Genomic DNA, 23072 nt, shown 5'->3' with positions numbered 1-23072 from the left:
AGCTTGCATATCTTGGCAATAGGAGCCATTTATGAGCTGCTGTGGTTTTGAGGAAGGGTCAAAAGAATCAACATTTACTTCATATGTCTGATTTCTTTAATTCCGTTTTCTGCAGTTTTACCTGTGTTTAAAGGGACATTAATAATTTGAGATTATAATATAAAATATCCAATTATGTTTAGGAAAGACGGCAATATACTTTATTTTCTCGTCTTTTTCTGTAATTTAATCTATTGACATAGATAAAGCAGTAAGTGTGCAAACGAGGCTTTATAGAAACCCTTTTAGTTACTTTTAAAATCCTATGTTCCACAAAGCATTTTTTGCATACTCCTTATCTTTTTATATTTTGTCTCTAATTGTACTCAGCATAAGAGATAATGGGGAAAACCTAGGTTCCAGCATAAAGCTCATTGCTCTATAGAAACAAAACCGTTAAACTCAGATCTTCAGTGTTTAAACAACTAATATCATTTTTAAAAATACAGTTGCATATTATTCTTGGGCGTTGAATCACATTGTTCTAACTATAATTTGCTGTTAAATAGCCCTTTAACCATTTTGTGAGGGTTAATGCAAATATATTATGTCATCGGTGTGTGTAATATTTGCTTTCAAATGTCCTTTTAAAACCTTGGTTACATTATGTTCTTGGCAAGCAAGGTGTTAAAGGGACACTCAAGTTAAAATTAAACTTCAGAGCATACAATTTTACAATTTACTTCCATTAACAAAATGTGCTTTTTATATTTACACTTTTGAGTCACCAGCTCCTACTGAGCATGTGCAAGAATTCACAGAATATACATATGCATTTGTGATTGGCTGATGGCTTGTCACATGATTCAGGAGGATTGGGAATAGATATAACTAAAAATTGTCAGAAAAAAAAAATCTACTAATTTGAATTTCAGACCAAGTGCTTTTGCATTGTCTTTTTATTATGCATGTGTTGCTTGTGGCAAATCTACTGTATTTACTGGTCCTTTAAATCACCATTCTGTTAATGCAATTGTGTGTGTTTATATGCATTTTTATCCTTTTGTCCATTACCATTTTACTGGGTAAGCATAAAAGTACTACATATCTAAGTAGCTCCCCCAATCAAATTTATGTTTAACCTTTTAACGCCGTTATGCCGTTCTATTCCGTCATATTTACACTGGGCTTTAAAGCCGTTATGACGGAATAGAACGTCATATCAAACGGCTGTCCTGAAGCCTTCTGCGCTTCAAGGACTTGATCGCGGTCTGGAGGGCGTTCCTAGGGTTGTAGGGACGCCCCCCAGATGCGATCCAATAATTGAAATCTCGCGATCGTATGCACGATCGCGTAGTTTCAATTTGTCTACATCGGAACAGGTGTTCCGATGTAGACACTTTAACCCTGTCACGAAAGGGTTAAATTCATTAGGTCTTGACTGTGTGTAGTGTTTACTTTTATGACTCATGGCCACATTATTAGATTGTTTGTAACCTGTTGTACAAAAGCTGATGTCATAAGCCTCTGCTATGCATCACAAGTGTAATTAGTGGTTTATTAGATTCACCCACAGCGTTTCTTGAACTATATATACAGCCTCTTAATCCCAGTATCTGGACTTCCTCTTTTTGTAAGCTGGCAGTATTATTTTTAGAAGTAAGCAGTGATTTAGCTTCTTGTCTAGTGTCATGGTCATGCTATTAAAATTGTTCACATTATGATATAAGGTCTATACATTTTTTGTTTCCTTTCAAGTTAAAGCACCAAAATGACATAATAATTAAAAGAGAATGCAATAGCACATATTATGGATTTCAAATGAGCAGAAGGTGTTTGTTTTGTTTTTTCGTGACAAATTTCAAAATCCTTCCATTTTCTTGCCCCTGTATTATGCAACAGCCATCAGCAAATCAGACATTTTAAATGTATACTATGAATCTCACACATGCTTGGGGGGGGGGGATCTGGTGTCTCAAAAAGTGTGCATATAAAGAGAATGCACAATTTTCAATTCACTACCATTATAAAAGTATTTCATTTTTGTGTAACTTACCAGTCAACGCAGTAGATCTTTAAATATAAAGAGACTGCAGTTTTTTTTTTTGTTTTTTTTAATGGAAATAAATTTGAACGTTGTTTAAAATTGCATGCTCTATCTGAATGATTTTGATTTGAGTTTCCCTTTAATTGCATGGTCTTGCAGCATATTTTAATTTTGACTTGTGTTTTAAAGGGACGCTGTAGTCACAAAAATATCAATCATAGATCTAAAATATGAATGAAAAATAGACATTTTACAATGCCCATCACGTTTCCAAAACGTACCATTTCAAAGCGAACTGTCCAGGAAAATTGGAATTTTTCCAAACCCACTACCTTGCACTCGGTTACCGCTTTCCAATCCGCACAGCCAACTCCTGTTGGAAGTTGGCCATTGTTCTGTGTGATGCGCATGCGCGATATAGGTTAACATCACAGTCTTCTTTTCATTTCTGGATGTGGGAGACCTGCCCTATCGGTCGCGGATCAGAAGGATTTGCTGCGCAGTACACGTAAGTATATTTCATTAGAGCACTTTAAGAATCTTCATATAAATAACTAGCAAATAAAAATAAATAAAAATAAAACCTATTTTATTAAATAGAAGTTTGAAATAAAGTATTATTATGCATTAAATATGTATGCATTCTTTACTACAAAAGCGAATCTCCCTAGAAAGGTCGAGCAAACTTTCTGAATAATCTAATTACTAAAATATTATAATTTAAAATTTCAATCTTTAATGGTATAAATAATCAAAATAATAAAAATATTTTAACTTTATCAATTTATATGATATTATTTAATAAATAATTTAAATATAAAAAGAATATATAATCATGATTTGGGTTCCTAATGGGTGAATTGCACTTACACTAATTGTATAGACAAAACAAATAACATTTCTGCTAATTTCATAATATATGCTTCACTATGCCCACTTTTAAATGGCAAGAAATAGTAATGTAAGTAAATCAATAAAATTGTTTTATTTTACTATTGCAGTTGTAATATAATTTCAGTAGTAAAATATGAACACTGAATAATTTAACAATAATGAACAGTTTTGGAATGATGGCATTATAAAATATTGACAACGAAAAGACTGTAGAAAGGCTGGAGAACCTATCTAACCAATTTGAAAGTAAAAGGCGCATGCGTTATTGGGAATCCAGTGTGGGTAATGTCGGCATCTGTGCCGCATTCTGCGCAAGCGCAAATAAACCAATCAAAATGCATAGTTTTAGGTAATCTTCTAATTACATGCTAAAACTAGACATCGGATTTGTCATTGTGTGATACCGTGTACGGCCCATTTTTGAGGGCTGGATGAAGTGATGTCATATGGGCAATATCAAAATGTATTTTATAAAGAAATGGAGCTTCGGTTCTAGATATCATAAGGTAGATTGAATTTGTTGGAGAAATGTGAATGAAAATATGTGAGCCGTTAGTAATTATTTAACAAACCTTTTTGTTTGCCTCTATTTAGAAGAAGGTATTTAAAAATAATTGCTGTTTTTGTTTGTTGTGGTTTTATTTAGGGAAACACCCATGTCTGGCTGCTTAAAGATTTTTGATTAAAACTTTTATATTAGTAGTTTAGCTACTAGTATAAACTCTAGGGACTGTGGATCCCTGGTTCCTGAGATCTGCCAAACACTGACTTTTTTATTTATTTTTATAGCAATACTGTAAATAATTTGTTTGCTAATGTAACTTTGAACGCCCCATCCTCTTAGTTTGTTTAAAGGCATACAGAAAAATTTGCCTTGTTCTTTTTATACCCTTTAACGGCTTACTCAGGAGCAGCAATACACTATTGGGGGCTAGCTGCTGATTGGTGGCTATGTATGTCCTTTATTTTATTTTTTTTTAATTGTTTATCTGAAACCACAATATTTGGTTTATCTCCTTTTTTATTAAAAAAAGGCTTTAAAATTGAAAATAAAATTCTCAAATGTGTTAGAGCATTTTATTAAGTTTGTGTTGGAGAAGCAATGCACTACTGTGACCTAGCTAAACGCATTTCATGTCCCTTTAATTCTCTGGTTTGACATATTTGCTTACTGATAGTTTAATCTGTGATACTGTTGGACTCGGTAGCCTTTTGTTATTAGAGCAAATATTGTGTTTACTAACCAAGCTAACTAGAGACCAGATAACTAAATGCTTTACAGCAAGTTGCTTTAGCACTTGTGGAGCCAGAAAGAATGTGTTTAATTCAGCAACATATAGAGAGGTTACATTTTCTCCTGTCCTTATCAGTACCATGTGGTAACTAGTGAAAGGGACATGATACTCAAAGATCTTCTCTTTGGTATTCAACACTGTAATACACATTGAAGTATTGTTTGTTCCTGTACTTAAAGGGACAGTCTACAATATAATTTTTAAATATAGCTAATCCCTTTATTACCCATTCACCAGTTTTGCATAACCAACAGTTATATTTATATACATTTTACAGCTGATTACCTTGAATCTAAGCATCTTCTGACGGCCCCTGATCTCATGACTGACTTATCTATTGACGTGCATTATTTAGTACTGTGTTGTGCTTAATCTTAACTTCTTGTGCATGAACACAATGTTATCTATAGGGCTCACATGAACTAGCGATCTTCTATTGTGAAAAGCAAATAAAAAATTAAATTAAAAAAAGCCTGTGATAAGTGGCTTAGAAACAGGCAGAAATTAAGAGGTTTTTATGTTATAAAGTATATACAATGTTGGTTGTGCAAAGCTGGGGAATGGGTAGCTAAGGCATTATCCAGCTTTTTAAACAATAACAATTTTAGTGTAGACTGTCCCTTTTTTAAAGGGTCATGAAACAAATTTTTCTCATTATTCAGACGATGTATGCATCTGATTTTACTGGCCATCTGGCTTATATGTAAGCCAATGTTAAAGGAATACTTGTCAAAATGTTATGATTTAGACACCTTTTCAATTCACTTGAATTATCTAAATGTGCACATTCTTTGAGCATGTGCAAGAATTTGCAGAATATACTTATATGCATTTTATGATTATCTAATGAAATGGGAACTAACTTTGAAATTTGTCAGAAACAAAACTCATTTAAAGTTCAGACTGGGATTTTGCATTGTATTTTTTTTATTATGCATATGTTAATACCATTCTAAGATACATTTTAGCTAATCTATTTTTCAATGTTTATTGCAGAATGTATCATTTAAATCAATTTGTTACCGTATGCAATTTGTTTTTAATAGTTTAACAGAAAATGTTATAATACTGCAGATTACTACACTGCCCCCACCCAGCTTCTTAATATCACCCACCTGGCAAATATATAATCTTATGTATTTTAACTACGTTTATGTAAATGTTTAAAAATAAAAAAAATGCAATACTGTAAAACTAAAAAGCCATGGTTACTCTCCTTAACAGGATATTAACCTCTTCACTACTGGTAATTTCAGAGTAAACTTTCCCTAAATACCGGAGAACTTGCAGCATTTTTGCTATTGCTGTTTAAACAGAAATAGTGTGTGCGTGGTTCTCTTCCCCCCCCCCCTTAAAATATAAATATATATATATATATATATATATATATATATATATATATATATATATATATATATATATATATATATATATATATATAATTTTTTTTTTTTAAGTAGACAACATAAGGTATCTATGACAATTTTTATATATTCAATGCCTCTATTTGGCCACCAATCGCGATCATATGGGAAAAAACCCTAACTTTTTCACAAACTTTTTTTATTTTTACTGCTGCCATTCAGCACCAACTAATCGTGGTCACTTTCTGTAATGATGGGCACTGTCTTTATATGGTAAGGGGGCACGATCAGTGCTCCCTTACCATATGAAGGCAATGCCTTCTGCTCCCGCTGATATTTGGGACTGCAGCATGCACCTCTGAGCTGGACGAACGTACGTCAACACAGTGCACTGTGTAAAGTACTGAGACATAGTACCTACGCCCATATGGTGCAGGGGGTTAATATCCTGTACACTAAATCTTGTTGCTAACTTTAAATATATAATGTATGTAAAATACAGTAACACACTATATACTCATGTACCCACAGCTTATAAAGGTTAATAGAGAGAGATAGATATAGATATATATACGCTCATAGGTTTACCTGGCAGAATTTATGATTTCTTGGCCATTTTTCATAGAATATGAATGATAAAACACAAACTCATTCACTCATGGTTCGTGTTTGGCTGAAGCCATTTATTATCAATCAACTGTGTTTACTCTCTTTAAATCATGACGACAACAGAAACTACCCAAATGACCCTGATCAAAAGTTTACATACCCTGGTGATTTTAGCCTGATAACATGCACACAAGGGGTTTGAATGGCTATTAAAGATAACCATCCTCACCTGTGATCTGTTTGCTAGTAATTAGTGTGTGTATAAAAGGTCAATGAGTTTCTGGACTCCTGACAGACCCTTGCATCTTTCATCCAGTGCTGCACCGACGTTTCTGGATTCTGAGTCATGGGGAAAGAAGAAGAATTGTCAAAGGATCTATGGGAAAAAGGTAGTTGAACTGTATAAAACAGGAAAGGGTTAAAAAGATATCCAAGGAATTGAGAATGCCAGTCAGCAGTGTTCAAACTCTAATCAGGAAGTGGAAAATGATGGGTTCTGTTGAAACCAATCAACTCTGACCAAATTTCCTGTGCCTTTTTGTAGCTCACACATCCCCAAAACATCAACGATCCACCTCCCGTGTTTCACAGTAGTACCTTTTCATCATAGGCCTTGTTGACTCCTCTCCAGAATGTAGCGTTTACGGTTGTGGCCAAAAAGCTCAATTTTGATCTCATCTCTCCAAATGATTTTGTGCCAGGTTTGAGGCTTGTCTCTGTGCTGTTTGGCGTATTGTAAGCGAGATACTTTGTGGCATTTGCGTAGTAATGGCTTTCTTCTGGCGACTCGACCATGCAGTCCATCTTTCTTAAAGTGCCTCCTTATTGTGCATCTTGAAACAGCCACACCACATGTCCTGAATTTCACCTGAAGTTATTTGTGGGTTTGTCTTTGCATCCCAAACTATTTTCCTGGCAGTTGTGGCTGAAATTTTAGTTGGTCTACCTGACTGGTTTGGTTTCAACAGAACCCCTCATTTTCCACTTCTTTATTAGTTTGAACACTGCTGATTTGCATTCTCAATTCCTTGGATATCTTTTTATATCCCTTTTTCCTGGTGTGTGTGTGTATATTTAAAAAAAAAAAAAAAAAAAAAACAGTTCAACTACCGTTTCCCACAGATCCTTTGACAATTATTTTGCTTTCCGAATGACTCAGAATAGTCAGTGCAGCACTGGATGAAAGATGCAAGGGCCTGTCAGGAGTCCAGAAACTCATTGACCTTTTTATACACGCACACTAATTACATGCAAACAGATCACAGGTGAGGATGGTTACCTTTTTTAATAGCCATTCAACTTGTGTGCATGTTACCAGGGTATGTAAACTTTTGATCAGGGTCATTTGGGTAGTTTCTGTTGTCATTCTGATTAAAAAAAGACTAAACAGTTGATAATGTATGGCTTCAGCCAAACACTAACCATGAGTGAAAGAAGTTTTTGTGGTGTTCATATTCTATAAAAAATGGCCAAGAAATCATAAATTCTGCCAGGCTATGTAAACTTATGAGCACAACTGTATTCTAGTGTGTGTTTGTGTATATGTATGTTCATATATATTCTATCTCTATCTTGTAATTAGCTATGGTGAATATATAGACGTTACGAGAGTTCATGGGCGTTCCATCTGAGTAACCTGTATTATGATAGGGAAAGATTGTCAGGAAGTTTAAAAAGTTCTAAACCATATCTGCCAGCTTAGGTGAGCCTTCTCTCGCATATCTGTCTTGCCACCCTTTCATTGGCAAGATTAGCAATTTTAAGATATAAACTACATTTACAGGGAAAATTTATTTTTCATATCTTTGAACTATTTTTTGTACTGAACGTACATATGTTGTGTAAACTTGTCCCCTCCTCACTGCTGAAATATGCATTCACTGGCGATGTGGTTGGATTGTTAAAAAGGCAACTAGCCCCTATACTGCTATAAGGTATGAAATGTAGTCGCCACTCGGGACATTAACCTTGCTTGGCACTTGTTTTTGCAGTGGTCAGGTTCCCCCACCTTATTAGCATTAGCCAATTCCATATTAAAGTACACAAGGCTTCACTGTTTAAGAATAGGTGTGTAGCATTGTTAGGAAGCCTGCACTTACAATTCTCTTAACTGTGAAATTTGCGGGTTTTCCTCCTTTTTATTTATTTTATTTCTTCTGTTATGTGTGATCAGTCCACGGGTCATCATTACTTCTGGGATATTATCTGCTCCCCTACAGGAAGTGCAAGAGGATTCACCCAGCAGAGTTGCTATATAGCTCCTCCCCTCTACGTCACCTCCAGTCATTCTCTTGCACCCAAAGACTAGATAGGAGGTGTGAGAGGACTATGGTGATTATACTTAGTTTTTAGAACTTCAATCAAAAGTTTGTTATTTTACAATAGCACCGGAGCGTGTTATTACCTCTCTGGCAGAGTTTGAAGAAGAATCTACCAGAGTTTTTCTTATGATTTTAACCGGAGTAGTTAAGATCATATTGCTGTTTCTCGGCCATCTGAGGGAGGTAAAAACTTCAGATCAGGGGACAGCGGGCAGTTGAATCTGCATTGAGGTATGTAGCAGTTTTTATTTTCTGAATGGAATTGATGAAAAAATCCTGCCATACCGTTATAATGAACATGTATGTATGCTCTACATTTTAGTATTCTGGGGATGGTATTTCACCGGAATTACTCTGTAAAAGTACATTAAACCTTTTATTAGGTATTTTTCATGTTAAACGTTTTTGCTGGAATGTAGAATCGTTTGCATTAATGAGGTACTGAGTGAATAAATATTTGGGCATTATTTTTCCACTTGGCAGTTTGCTTGTTTTAATTATGACAGTTTCGTTTCTCTCTCACTGCTGTGTGTGAGAGGGAGGGGCCGTTTTTGGCGCTCTTTGCTACGCATCAAAAATTTCCAGTCAGTTACTCTTGTATTTTCTGCATGATCCGGTTCATCTCTAACAGAACTCAGGGGTCTTCAAACTTCTTTGAAGGGAGGTAGATTCTCTCAGCAGAGCTGTGAGACTTATATAGTGACTGTGATTTAAAACGTTGCTCTGTAATTTTTATGTTTAAAATTTAATTAGTGTTATTTTACTAATGGGAACAAACCTTTGCTAAAAAGTTGTGTTGTTTGTAAAGAGTGATGCTATAACTGTTTTTCAGTTCATTATTTCAACTGTCATTTAATCGTTTAGTGCTTCTTGAGGCACAGTACGTTTTTGTTAAATAAAATTGTAACCGAGTTGCATGTTTATTGCTAGTGTGTTAAACATGTCTGATTCAGAGGAAGATACCTGTGTCATTTGTTCCAATGCCAAGGTGGAGCCCAATAGAAATTTATGTACTAACTGTATTGATGCTACTTTAAATAAAAGCCAATCTGTACAAATTGAACAAATTTCACCAAACAGCGAGGGGAGAGTTATGCCGACTAACTCGCCTCACGTGTCAGTACCTGCATCTCCCGCCCGGGAGGTGCGTGATATTATGGCGCCTAGTACATCTGGGCAGCCATTACAGATAACATTACAAGATATGGCTACTGTTATGACTGAAGTTTTGGCTAAATTACCAGAACTAAGAGGCAAGCGTGATCACTCTGGGGTGAGAACAGAGTGCGCTGATAATTCTAGGGCCATGTCTGATACTGCGTCACAGCTTGCAGAGCATGAGGACGGAGAGCTTCATTCTGTAGGTGACGGTTCTGATCCAAGCAGATTGGATTCAGATATTTCAAATTTTAAATTGGAAAACCTCCGTGTATTACTAGGGGAGGTCTTAGCAGCTCTTAACGATTGTAACACTGTTGCAATACCAGAGAAAATGTGTAGGTTGGATAAATACTTTGCGGTACCGGCGAGTACTGACGTTTTTCCTATACCTAAGAGATTAACTGAAATTGTTACTAAGGAGTGGGATAGACCCGGTGTGCCGTTCTCACCCCCTCCAATATTTAGAAAGATGTTTCCAATAGACGCCACCACACGGGACTTATGGCAAACGGTCCCTAAGGTGGAGGGAGCAGTTTCTACTTTAGCTAAGCGTACCACTATCCCGGTGGAGGATAGCTGTGCTTTTTCAGATCCTATGGATAAAAAATTAGAGGGTTACCTTAAGAAAATGTTTGTTCAACAAGGTTTTATATTGCAACCCCTTGCATGCATCGCGCCGATTACGGCTGCGGCAGCATTTTGGATTGAGTCTCTGGAAGAGAACCTTAGTTCAGCTACGCTGGACGACATTACGGACAGGCTTAGAGTCCTTAAACTAGCTAATTCATTCATTTCGGAGGCCGTAGTACATTTAACCAAACTTACGGCTAAGAATTCAGGATTCGCCATTCAGGCACGTAGGGCGCTGTGGCTAAAATCCTGGTCGGCTGATGTAACTTCTAAGTCCAAATTACTTAATATACCTTTCAAGGGGCAAACTTTATTTGGGCCCGGTTTGAAAGAAATGATTGCTGACATTACAGGAGGTAAGGGCCACGCTCTACCTCAAGACAAAGCCAAAGCTAAGGCTAGACAGTCTAATTTTCGTCCCTTTCGGAATTTCAAAACAGGAACAGCATCAACTTCCACTGCACCAAAACAGGAAGGAGCTGTTGCTCGTTACAGACAAGGCTGGAAACCTAACCAGTCCTGGAATAAGGGCAAGCAGGCCAGGAAACCTGCTGTTGCCCCTAAGACAGCATGAACCGAGGGCCCCCGATCCGGGACCGGATCTAGTGGGGGGCAGACTCTCTCTCTTCGCCCAGGCTTGGGCAAGAGATGTCCAGGATCCCTGGGCGCTAGAGATCATATCTCAGGGATACCTTCTAGACTTCAAATTATCTCCCCCAAGAGGGAGATTTCATCTGTCAAGGTTGTCAACAAACCAAATAAAGAAAGACGCGTTTCTACGCTGTGTACAAGATCTATTATTAATGGGAGTGATCCATCCGGTTCCGCGGTCGGAACAAGGACAAGGGTTTTACTCAAACCTGTTTGTGGTTCCCAAAAAAGAGGGAACTTTCAGGCCAATCTTGGATTTAAAGATCCTAAACAAATTCCTAAGAGTTCCATCGTTCAAAATGGAAACTATTCGGACAATCTTACCCATGATCCAAGAGGGTCAGTACATGACCACAGTGGATTTAAAGGATGCTTACCTTCACATACCGATTCACAAAGATCATTACCGGTATCTAAGGTTTGCCTTCTTAAACAGGCATTACCAGTTTGTAGCCCTTCCATTCGGATTGGCTACGGCTCCAAGAATCTTCACAAAGGTTCTGGGTGCCCTTCTGGCGGTACTAAGACCGCGAGGAATTTCGGTAGCTCCGTACCTAGACGACATTCTGATACAAGCTTCAAGCTTTCAAACTGCCAAGTCTCATACAGAGTTAGTTCTGGCATTTCTAAGGTCGCATGGATGGAAAGTGAACGAAAAGAAGAGTTCTCTCTTTCCTCTCACAAGAGTTCCATTCTTGGGGACTCTTATAGATTCTGTAGAAATGAAGATTTATCTGACAGAAGACAGATTAACAAAGCTTCTAAATGCATGCCGTGTCCTTCATTCCATTCAACTCCCGTCAGTAGCTCAATGCATGGAGGTGATCGGCTTAATGGTAGCAGCAATGGACATAGTACCCTTTGCACGCCTACATCTCAGACCGCTGCAATTGTGCATGCTGAGTCAGTGGAATGGGGATTACTCAGATTTGTCCCCCACTCTGAATCTGGATCAAGAGACCAGAAACTCTCTTCTATGGTGGCTTTCTCGGCCACATCTGTCCAGGGGGATGCCATTCAGCAGGCCGGACTGGACAATTGTAACAACAGACGCCAGCCTACTAGGTTGGGGCGCTGTCTGGAATTCTCTGAAGGCTCAGGGACAATGGAGTCAGGAGGAAAGTCTCCTGCCAATAAACATTCTGGAATTGAGAGCAGTTCTCAATGCCCTTCTAGCTTGGCCCCAGTTAAAAACTCGGGGGTTCATCAGGTTTCAGTCGGACAACATCACGACTGTAGCTTACATCAACCATCAGGGAGGGACAAGAAGCTCCCTAGCAATGATGGAAGTATCAAAGATATTTCGCTGGGCAGAGTCTCACTCTTGCCACCTGTCAGCAATCCACATCCCGGGAGTAGAGAACTGGGAGGCGGATTTCTTGAGTCGCCAGACTTTTCATCCGGGGGAGTGGGAACTTCATCCGGAGGTCTTTGCCCAAATACTTCGACGTTGGGGCAAACCAGATATAGATCTCATGGCGTCTCGCCAGAACGCCAAACTTCCTCGCTACGGATCCAGATCCAGGGATCCGGGAGCGGTTCTGATAGATGCTTTGACAGCACCTTGGAACTTCAGGATGGCTTATGTGTTTCCACCCTTCCCGCTGCTTCCTCGATTGATTGCCAAAATCAAACAGGAGAGAACATCAGTGATTCTAATAGCACCTGCATGGCCACGCAGGACTTGGTATGCAGATCTAGTGGACATGTCATCCTGTCCGCCTTGGTCTCTACCTCTAAGACAGGACCTTCTGATACAGGGTCCATTCAAACATCAAAATCTAACTTCTCTGAAGCTGACTGCTTGGAAATTGAACGCTTGATTTTATCAAAACGTGGTTTTTCTGAGTCGGTTATTGATACCCTGATACAGGCTAGGAAGCCTGTTACCAGAAAGATTTACCATAAAATATGGCGTAAATACCTATACTGGTGTGAATCCAAAGATTACTCCTGGAGTAAGGTTAGGATTCCTAGGATATTGTCCTTTCTACAAGAAGGTTTAGAAAAGGGTTTATCGGCTAGCTCATTAAAGGGACAGATCTCAGCTCTGTCCATCTTGTTACACAAGCGTCTGTCAGAAAATCCAGACGTCCAGGCATTTTGTCAGGCTTTAGCTAGGATCAAGCCTGTGTTTAAAATTGTTGCTCCGCCATGGAGTTTAAACTTAGTTCTTAACGTTTTACAGGGTGTTCCGTTCGAACCCCTTCATTCCATTGATATAAAATTGTTATCTTGGAAAGTTCTATTTTTAATGGCTATTTCCTCGGCTCGAAGAGTCTCTGAATTATCAGCCTTACATTGTGATTCTCCTTATCTGATCTTTCACTCAGACAAGGTAGTTCTGCGTACTAAACCTGGGTTTTTACCTAAGGTAGTCACTAACAGGAATATCAATCAAGAGATTGTTGTTCCATCCTTGTGTCCAAATCCTTCTTCAAAGAAGGAACGTCTTCTACACAATCTGGATGTAGTTCGTGCCCTCAAGTTCTACTTGCAGGCAACTAAGGATTTTCGACAAACGTCTTCCCTGTTTGTCGTGTACTCTGGTCAGAGGAGAGGTCATAAGGCTTCGGCTACCTCTCTCTCCTTCTGGCTTCGTAGCATAATTCGTTTAGCCTATGAGACTGCTGGACAGCAGCCTCCTGAAAGAATTACAGCTCATTCCACTAGAGCTGTGGCTTCCACTTGGGCCTTTAAGAATGAGGCCTCTGTTGAACAGATTTGCAAGGCTGCAACTTGGTCTTCGCTTCATACTTTTTCCAAATTTTACAAATTTGACACTTTTGCTTCTTCGGAGGCTATTTTTGGGAGAAAGGTTCTTCAGGCAGTGGTTCCTTCCGTATAATGAGCCTGCCTATCCCTCCCGTCATCCGTGTACTTTTGCTTTGGTATTGGTATCCCAGAAGTAATGATGACCCGTGGACTGATCACACATAACAGAAGAAAACATAATTTATGCTTACCTGATAAATTCCTTTCTTCTGTTGTGTGATCAGTCCACGGCCCGCCCTGTTTTTTAAGGCAGGTAAATATTTTTTAAATTATAATCCAGTCACCACTACACCCTTGGCTTCTCCTTTCTCGTTGGTCTTTGGTCGAATGACTGGAGGTGACGTAGAGGGGAGGAGCTATATAGCAACTCTGCTGGGTGAATCCTCTTGCACTTCCTGTAGGGGAGCAGATAATATCCCAGAAGTAATGATGACCCGTGGACTGATCACACAACAGAAGAAAGGAATTTATCAGGTAAGCATAAATTATGTTTTTTTTGCCCTCCTTTATTGAGATTTTAAACAATGAAAGTATATTGCAAAGTAAATTTTCTATATAACTGTACTTCACATCCTTATGACCTTCAATGATTTTTTTTTTTTCTGTTTTTCAAGCAAATGGTTATGAGCCTTAGAGTTTCTGAACTGCAAGTTCTTTTGGGATACGCCGGACGCAATAAACACGGACGCAAACACGAACTCCTGACTAAGGCTCTTCATTTGTTAAAGGCTGGTTGTAGCCCTGCTGTTCAAATGAAAATAAAGGAATTGTACCGACGGCGGTTTCCACTAAAAATCCTTACACCCGCTGACTTCTCACTGCCCACTGTACACTCCAGTACCATGCCTGCCAACCTGTCACCATCCTCCATTCCTCTTTCTTATGACAGTCATCCTGCCTCCTCCCCACTTCTCCCTGTCTCCCTCTTGGGACCTAAACATGAACTGGAACTCCCTCACCTTACAGCTAATCTTCACCCTGTCCATCCGGATATCAAACTGCAGAAACTGCCGTTCTATGATCTGTTGGATGAGCTCATCAAACCCACAAGTTTAGGTAAGTCTGACTGCAGAATTCTTTTATTTTTTTATTTTTTTTATTTTTTTTTGTTTGATGGGTGGCATCCCTCAACCTCTGTCATCTTTATTTAGCATTTTTTAACATAATCCAATGCCATCTCTATGGAGATATTTATTTACTTAATGGGCCACTAAACCCTAAATCTTTCTTTCATGATTCTGATAGAGAATAGAAATTTAAACATTACAATTTACTTCCATTATTTATTTTGCTTAATTTTTTAAATATCCTTAGTTGAAGAAAAAGCAATGCACATGGTGAGCCAATCACACAAGGCTTCTATGTGCAGCAACCAATCAGCAGCTAGTGAGCATATCTAGATATGCTTTTCATCAAAGAATATCAAGAGAATAAAACAAATTAGATAAGTAAATTAGAAAGTTGTTTAAAATTGCATTCTCTTTCTAAATCATAAAAGAAAAAATGTGGGTGGCATGTCCCTTTAAAATAAAAACAGCTTAGTATGTTGTCCAAATAAACTGAAATTTTGAGTTAAAATAAAACCGCAAATTTCTACTAGGTACACTATATCATATGACAGATTTGCTATGTAGAGTGTTAGTCATTGGCACTTGCTGACTTGATTGCATGTCTCCCTTTATATGTCCTGCTGGACAAGGAAGACTCGTGCCACTGGTGGTGTGGAAATGTTAATTATCAACTGCATGAGTTAGTATTTATCGACGTTGTATAATGCATAGATTACAAATTTAGATGATACAGAGGTTCGCACTTTTATTCTGAGCTAGATAAGTTACAAAACGTGTTTACAGTGCTGCATTTGTAAGATTTTGCCTCTTTAAAAGTTGGGTTTGATGGATGAGAAAAAGATGACCGCTTTCATGCAGGTTAATACAGTGGTTAAGGAGGGCTGCAGGTCCATAGGGCCCCTAGATTTACAGGCTGGTCACACTTATTACCTCTGAAACCCCTGAGATTGGCAACTGTTCTGGGTCCTCTCCACCCTGCTTTTAGTGATTTCTAGCATGTCTTCTTTAAACTTTAATGATGCTATAGACTCTCATTGAGTTAACAAACGTTCTTCTTAAAGGACAATACAACTTCTAAATGCCACTTCCTTTAATTGTTTTTGTCCCTCAATTCTGAGAGAGGCCAAAAATTAAAGGGAAAGAGTACCCAAATATTTTCTCCCCTTTAAATTTGTTCCTAATCCATTTTATCTGCTGGAGTGTATTAAATTGTTTACAAATAGTGCTTTTTGCCTCTATATAGACATTTGAAAGCTTTTTACCTGTGCTATTCCTACCTATGGTCTTCGAAGGAACATTTTAGAATTGCCTCTCCCACATGGAGCGTAATTTCTTCTGCTTGATGTGTTTACACAGCTTAACAGCCTATACTTAAAGTGTCAGTAAACTTTAAAAATAATGTTATATAATTCTGCACATAGTGCAGAATTATATAACATTATATTAGCCAAACTTTCTAAAACTTAATGTACCCTTTTTTAATATTTTTTTAAAAAAAACGCTGTTTTACAGACCCGCTCTCTGTACTCTGCTGAGCAGGTCTGTTATATCCACACAGCGCATCGGGCCAGCTGTATAGTCGCAGCCCGGCCTGACCGCGCCATAAGACTAAGTGTAGCTCGCTCCTGCTGTCAGTTTTCTCCTTACCTCTTTTATATAGTGATTATTCATGTCTGGTGGCTTATCTGTACATTCTAGTACTTTAATCAGTTATTTCTTATTTAGAAAACATTTCTGATGAATGAGCATATCTGTTAGTTTTTACCAATTATTGGTTATATAGATAATAATCTTATCTGGTGGGTTATCAACATTACACTTTAATAAAAAAATACTTGATCTTACATAAAGAAGAGATCATACATATCTGTTTAACCATGCTTATTTCTTACCGGATAATATTTTTTTTTTTTTTTGCATTATCGGCTTTTAGATCTACTTATTTCTTATATGGGGAATAGACATATCTGATGGATTATTGCATTACCAGTTCTGAACATACTAATTTCTTATCACAAGAGAACCTGCAGTCCGTTTTTAACCAGCAGCGGTCATCAGACTGCTGCTTCCCTAACCTCTCGTCCGACCGCGGAGACTGACAGCTCCTGCCCGCGTGTGACTGAGCGGGCAGGGGGTGGCATTACACAAGAGCACAAAATTGCGTTCTTGTGCAATGCTGAATTCCGGCAGCAGGTTTCAGCCCGTCAGATGTGAGCTGCGGCGGATAGGGGCGTGTATGTGCGCTCCTGTCCACCGCAGCTTGATAAATCGACCCCTAAGGCTGCACAGTGATTGAAACACTATCACCTGATTTGCCATATACATGCATTAGCTAATTATCTGTTAATGCTGCTAAAAATGAGACAAAAACTTGCAGTGCTTTCACTGCTTTTGAATACCAATGTAGTTTTCTCCTCACTCCCTAACTAGTGTGCTTTCAGGGAGGAAGTCTCATTTTTAGCAGCATAAGAAGAAAAATAGCTAATGCATGTATATGAAAAACTTTATCTACACTAAAAGCTTTATTTAAAGGGACAGTCAACATCAGATTTTTTGTTGTTTAAAAAGAAAGATACTTTCTTTATTACCCATTCCCCAGTTTTGCATAACCAACAGTTATAATACACGTTTTACCTCTGTAATTACCTTGTATCTAAGCCTCTGCAGACTGCTCGCCTGTTTTGACAGACTTGCATTTTAGCCAATCCGTGCTCACTCCAGGGTAACTTCACGTGCATGAGCTCAATGTTATCTATATGAAACACATGAACTAATGCCCTCTAGTGGTCAAAGTGCATTCAGATAAGAGGCAGTCTTCAAGGTCTAAGAAATTAGCATATGAACCTCCTAGGTTTAGCTTTTAACTAAAAAAACAAAATTGGTGATGATAGTAAATTGGAAAGTTGTTTAAAATTACATTCCCTATTTTAATCATGAACGTTTTTTTCTTTTTTTTGGACTTGATTGACCCTTTTTAATCTGGTTTTTGGAGTTCTTCCACAGGCTCTATGCATTCTATTAACATGGAAAGTGTAGCTTCTGTTTCCTCTGCTCAGAGATTCTTAGGCTTATCTGCCTTTTACAGTGTGATCCGCCTTATCTGGTGTTACATTTGTGTACCATTGTACTTCGGGCAAAGATGGGGTTTTCTTCCTAAGGTTGTCTCATCTCATGATATCAATCATGGAAATGTTTGACCTGTCTTTATTTCATTCCTTTCTCCTCCTCAGTTTATTGCATAATCTAGATGTTTGAGCTTTAAAGTTTTATCTACATGCTACCAAGGAACTTCATCAATTATCTTCCTTGTTTATCCTGTATTCTGGTAAGTGCAAGGGTCTGGAAGCCACAGCCGTTTCCCTGTCCTGGCTCATAAATTTTTAGTTTTTGCTTATGTAGAAGTAGGTCAACAGCATCCATCACATTCTACTTGTGTGGTGTTCACTTACTGGACTTTCAAAAACGAGACTATAGTTAAACAGTAGGGCTGTTATTCGATCTTGTTTTTGCCGGTTTGATTTGCCTCAGCGGAGGTATATTTTGGGAGAAGGATTCTTCAAGTGGTGGTGCCTAGTACTTGAGACTACCTTCTCTACTTTTCCCTCTCTAAAACTTTTGTAGACTCCACAGTTTGGGTATTAGTTTTCCATAGGTTTTAAATTAATTTGTGGACTCGCTGCCATTAGAAAGAAAACATAATTTATGCTTACCTGATGATAAATTTTCTTTCTTGGCATTGAGTCCACAAACATGTCCTGTAATAATGTAGTGGCGGCAGTCTTTGGCACCTCTGTACCCCTTTTTTATCTCTTTACTTTTCCTTATCTTCGTCTTGGACTACTGAGAGGGGAGGGATATTTAATACTTTGGGTTGTCTTTGCCGCCCCCTGCTTTCCAGGTGAAGTATATCATCCTATAGGTTATGAATACATTTGTGGTCTCTCCCTGCCAAGAAAGAAAATTAATTTATGTGGTAAGCATAAATGTGTTGTTTTTTTTTTATCAACTTTGTGCTGATTTTCAGACTTCTAACCAAGCCCCAAAGTATTAGATGTAGCCTGATGTCTACAGACTCCTCCTGCTCCTGTTCCTGTTTGTCTAAAGCACTGGTTTTCAAACCTGTCCTCAGGCCTACCAAACAAGCCACATTTTGAAGATATCTGAACTGTGGAGAACAGGTGCAATAATCAACTCATTAGTAAAAATGTTTATTTTACCTGCTCTTACCCAAGTTAGTCCTGAAATCCTGGCCTGTTGGGGAGACTTGAGGACAGGTTTGAAAACCTGTAGTCTAAAGGGTATTTTTATATATAGAAGGGGGGGGGGAGGTGTCTGTGGTTCCTGATTTCCCAGCCCCTTTCACTGGGTGTCTCAGCCTAACCTCATTAAAGGTGCTAAACTAGGAGCTTCTTAGTGTTTATAAAAGGTTTTACACTGGATTTGTACATCCTTTATCATATTCTTCTTTATAGTAGTGTCTATTACATGCAGTTATATGAAAATTGGTGTAATCTGTCCCTTTAATATAACTTGGTTATACAAAACCGGTGAATGGGTAATAAATGTTGTTAGTAGTAGTATTAGTATTAATCTGTTCTGTGAGAATCCGAGAGCCGTTACTCCTGGAATTAAACTTTTGCTCACTAGAATGAGGCGAAGATACCCGAAGCACTGAATACTTAGTCCTTCCCACCTCTCTGGTATTCTAGTCTTATACAAAATTATTATAAATAGTGTTATCCACACACAAAAATAAAATTTACATATCAGATTATATAGCCCATCTCATTATCCTAATCCAAATAATTCATTTGATCTCTTACTAGTTTCAAATTACAAAGTTTATTATTTTTGTTTTTAGACAATCCTTGAATTTGTTCGTCCCTTGATCCACGTAAAGATCAGAGGGCCACATCCGTTTCTTTAGCTTTTTGGCAAAATTTCTTGATTATCAAGTTGTTTTTTTTTTTTTTTTTCTTCTAGATCGGTTTATTTTTCTTGGATTTTTTTAGAATGAAAGTATATTGCTGCCTTGCAAATGTATTCAATATTATCTTATCTAAATTCTACCATTTAATGTGTTTGGTAGGCAAGTCCTTGAGGCGACAAAGTTTGGTAATTGGGTGCATTCCTTTAATGGGACACTAAACCCTTTTTTTTTTTTTCTTTAATAATTCAGATAGAACATGCAATTTTAAGTAACTTTCAAATTTACTTTATTTAAAAAGCAGAAATGTAAGCTTAAGAGCCGGCCCATTTTTGGTTGAGAACCTGGGTTATGTTTGCTTATTGGTTTGCTAACTGTATCCACCAATAAGCAAGCACTATCCATGGTGCTGAACCTAAAATATGCTGGCTCCTAAGCTTTAAATTCCTACTTTTTAAATAAAGATAAGAGAAAAAATGATTGTAGGAGTAAATTAGAAAGTTGCTTAAAATTGCATGCTGAATCTGAATCATTAAAGAAAAAATTTGGGTTTAGTATCCCTTTAACATTTGTTTTCTTCATAAATGGAAAGAGTCCACAGCTGCATTCAGAACCTGGCCACCAGGAGGAGGCAAAGACACCCCAGCCAAAGGCTTAAATACTCCTCCCACTTCCCTCATCCCCCAGTCATTCTTTGCCTTTTGTCCCAGGAGGTTGCAGAGAAGTGTCAGAAGTTTTTGATAGTCTGTTATGGAGGGTAGTACTCTTCGGCATGGGACTGGAGTTTTAAGTAGTCCTATCGGCTTCTCTATTTCCTGTCAGTAGTCCTATCAGTCCTATTTCTCACGAGACGAGTTCCCTACCATCAACTCTTACTACGCATGCAGGTAACCCAAACGCTACTTATCCTTTCTAGGGAGTGTGGCCTGTTCCTACCAGAGGTTACAACATGGTTCCGCATGGCCATATCTTTGGCGCTGGCGCGTTTGCACCTCCTGGGATTGTGCTTACGATATTGTCCCGTGTTTCGTTAACCGGGGCTCGTCAGTCGTGGGATCGCCTGGTCCTGTTCAGCCTTCTGGGGGAGCGACTGCCCCTGAGGCCTCAGGGGGTCAACCTTTGGGGCCGGTATTTCCTTTCGTATGAGGTATGTTGTGCCTTTCATTATAGACTGGCGAGCATTAGTGTCCTACTAAGGCACGTTTTTGGCGTTGCTGGAGGATCCCACTCTTAATGGGTCTGGTAATTCTCAGTCTTACTCTTCGACTGGCTTGCATACATAGACATAAGGGGATAAAGTAATCTTCTTGTAGTCTTTATTTGTGTATCCTATTCCAGTTTTGAGCTTGGTAGTCTCGGACCCCTGTTTGGCTGGTCCTGCAGGTCTGTCCGTTCTTCCTTATCTTTTTATTTTTATATGGTCTAAAGCTCATGTTGTGATGTGATGTTTCCTTCGGGAACTTTCCTTTCTGGAATTGATACTCGTGATTTTGTGGTCGCACTGTTTAAAAAACAAAACAAGCCTGTCTTACTGTTCTTTATCCTGCCATCATCGGGGGAGACTCTGTGGCCTTGACAGTGCTGGGGCCCTTGGTTTCAGGCTGGTCCTGACTGGGTACAAATCCTTCTGTCCTTGAGGCCTAGTTCAGACACGTGGCACCTTTTTATATGTCCGGTTGGTCCGGTGAGGGCGCCTAGTGATCACAATATGATTTGTGTGGGTGTCTAGTTTTTATTTTACAAGCTTCTATGAGCATCCTGAGAGGAGTTGAGGGTCCGTGGTTGCTTAGGGGCATGGGGGATTGGTTCAGTCCTCATTCGCCTTTCAATCTAGTGGGCCGGGACTCAGTTGAGATCTGCGGCGATATACTCAGTCATTTCTCAAATTTTCCGGGAACTAGTGTTCCTTCCCGTTGTGGGTTGGAGGCTTGGAGGATTTAGGTAATTCACACCGCCGTTCTTGCGGTTTTACCTTTCATGGTCTCTTTGGATGTGTCCTTTTTAGGACTTATTCTCTTCCTTTGGGTCGAGACTTTCTGGACTTCGTCTGTTTGTTTTTTTTGGTTTTTTTTAGGCGCCTTTGGCCACTTAATTAGGAAGTGAAGGCCGTGAGGCTGTCTTCCTTCGGGAGTTAGTTGTCTCCATATCAGGGGCGATGGATTTTCCCCAGCTTTTTGCTTAGGGGTCGTTTTTCTGGCTGGGTTCGGGACACTTTGCATTCTTCTCCTTTTGGGTTGTCCTCTGGAACGTTAATCTGAAAGGATTATGGAGACTAGCCTTTCTACTCTTTCAGGTGACAATGTTCTCGTTTTCATTTCACTTAGTTCTGCCCTTGGCCTTTTGGGCTCTAGAGAAATTGTGTGACTTTGTCGCGGCCTAGTACCTTGCTGGGGGGGTTGCCCTCCGGCTAAGGGTGTTCTCTTCCCTTTTGGGCTGGGAATTATGAGTCCTGTACCCGTTCTCCGGGTTTCCCAGTTCTCATCCCCTGTGAGGTCTGATTGCTTCAGACGGGCATCTTGGGTTCCCTGAGGGTGGTGTTAGTTCTAGGGCGATTCTGGGTTCCGGGTCCGGCGTTCTTGTCTTGGATGTCTGGAGACTTATGATCCAATGGACCGGTTTGGGTTGACCCAGTTTTTTTTTTTTTTTTTTTTTTTCAGGGACCCTATGTTGCGACATAGGGGCTAGCTCATTGGGCTTGCAAGCAGGTAGGCCACATCCACCTTTTGGGTACTGGTTATAAACTTTAAGGCCTGACTTGTCCTTCGGACGGAGTGTGCTCTGAGGAGGTTTTTTTTTCTTTTTTTCTCTTGGTCAACAGTGGTGTCTGAATAATGTTTCATTCGGTCCGTGTTTTGATCATGCTATGGCTTCATGTCTTGTGGACATGTACGCCATTATCTGTGCCCTTCCCTTTGGAGGGGATAGTTTGTCTTCCTTATGAGCTGGGGTTTCCTTTCTCCTGAGGGTCTGTGTCCTGCCCTGTGTGTAGGAGATTGGATCAGGTGGCTTATTTCTGTAAGGGGCAGCTTCTGCTCTGTGGGCTCTGTTCCACCTGTTGGAAATTGATCTCTCTACGTAGAGACTAAGAAAAGTGCAATAGATCCGTAGGAAGACCTGTTACAATTCTCTGTTCCGGGTCCTAGGGGGGTTCTCCTTGGGAGTGCCTTATTTTGAAGGAGCAGATTGGGTTGGCACCTAAGCTCTATTGGGGTGGGTGAGTTTCTCCCCCCCCCCCCCTTTTTCTTTCCATTCCCTGGGGGCTTGTGGTTGGGGTCTTTCTGTCCCCATGTCTATCAGATATGTCTGTCTCGCTTGGGCTGGTCTGGTGTTGGAGCAGGATCTGAGATCT

At 39.1% G+C, this 23072-nt stretch overlaps 1 protein-coding gene across 1 annotated transcript in view; it reads left to right on the top strand.

The window, feature by feature from the left end:
• PIAS1 (protein inhibitor of activated STAT 1) overlaps positions 1 to 23072 on the top strand; it is a gene marked incomplete in the record, with an annotated part of 380233 nt that overhangs the window by 5779 nt on the left and 351382 nt on the right. Inside the window, 1 exon segment of the mRNA XM_053719576.1 lies at positions 14341 to 14782. Within this exon segment, the coding sequence (XP_053575551.1) occupies positions 14341 to 14782 (442 nt within the window).

Source organism: Bombina bombina, chromosome 6, assembly GCF_027579735.1.
Source record: "Bombina bombina isolate aBomBom1 chromosome 6, aBomBom1.pri, whole genome shotgun sequence".
In the NCBI taxonomy this organism is placed as follows: Eukaryota; Metazoa; Chordata; class Amphibia; order Anura; family Bombinatoridae; genus Bombina; species Bombina bombina.
Note: the sequence above shows the minus strand (reverse complement) of the source record. Positions and strands in the feature narration are given on the sequence as shown.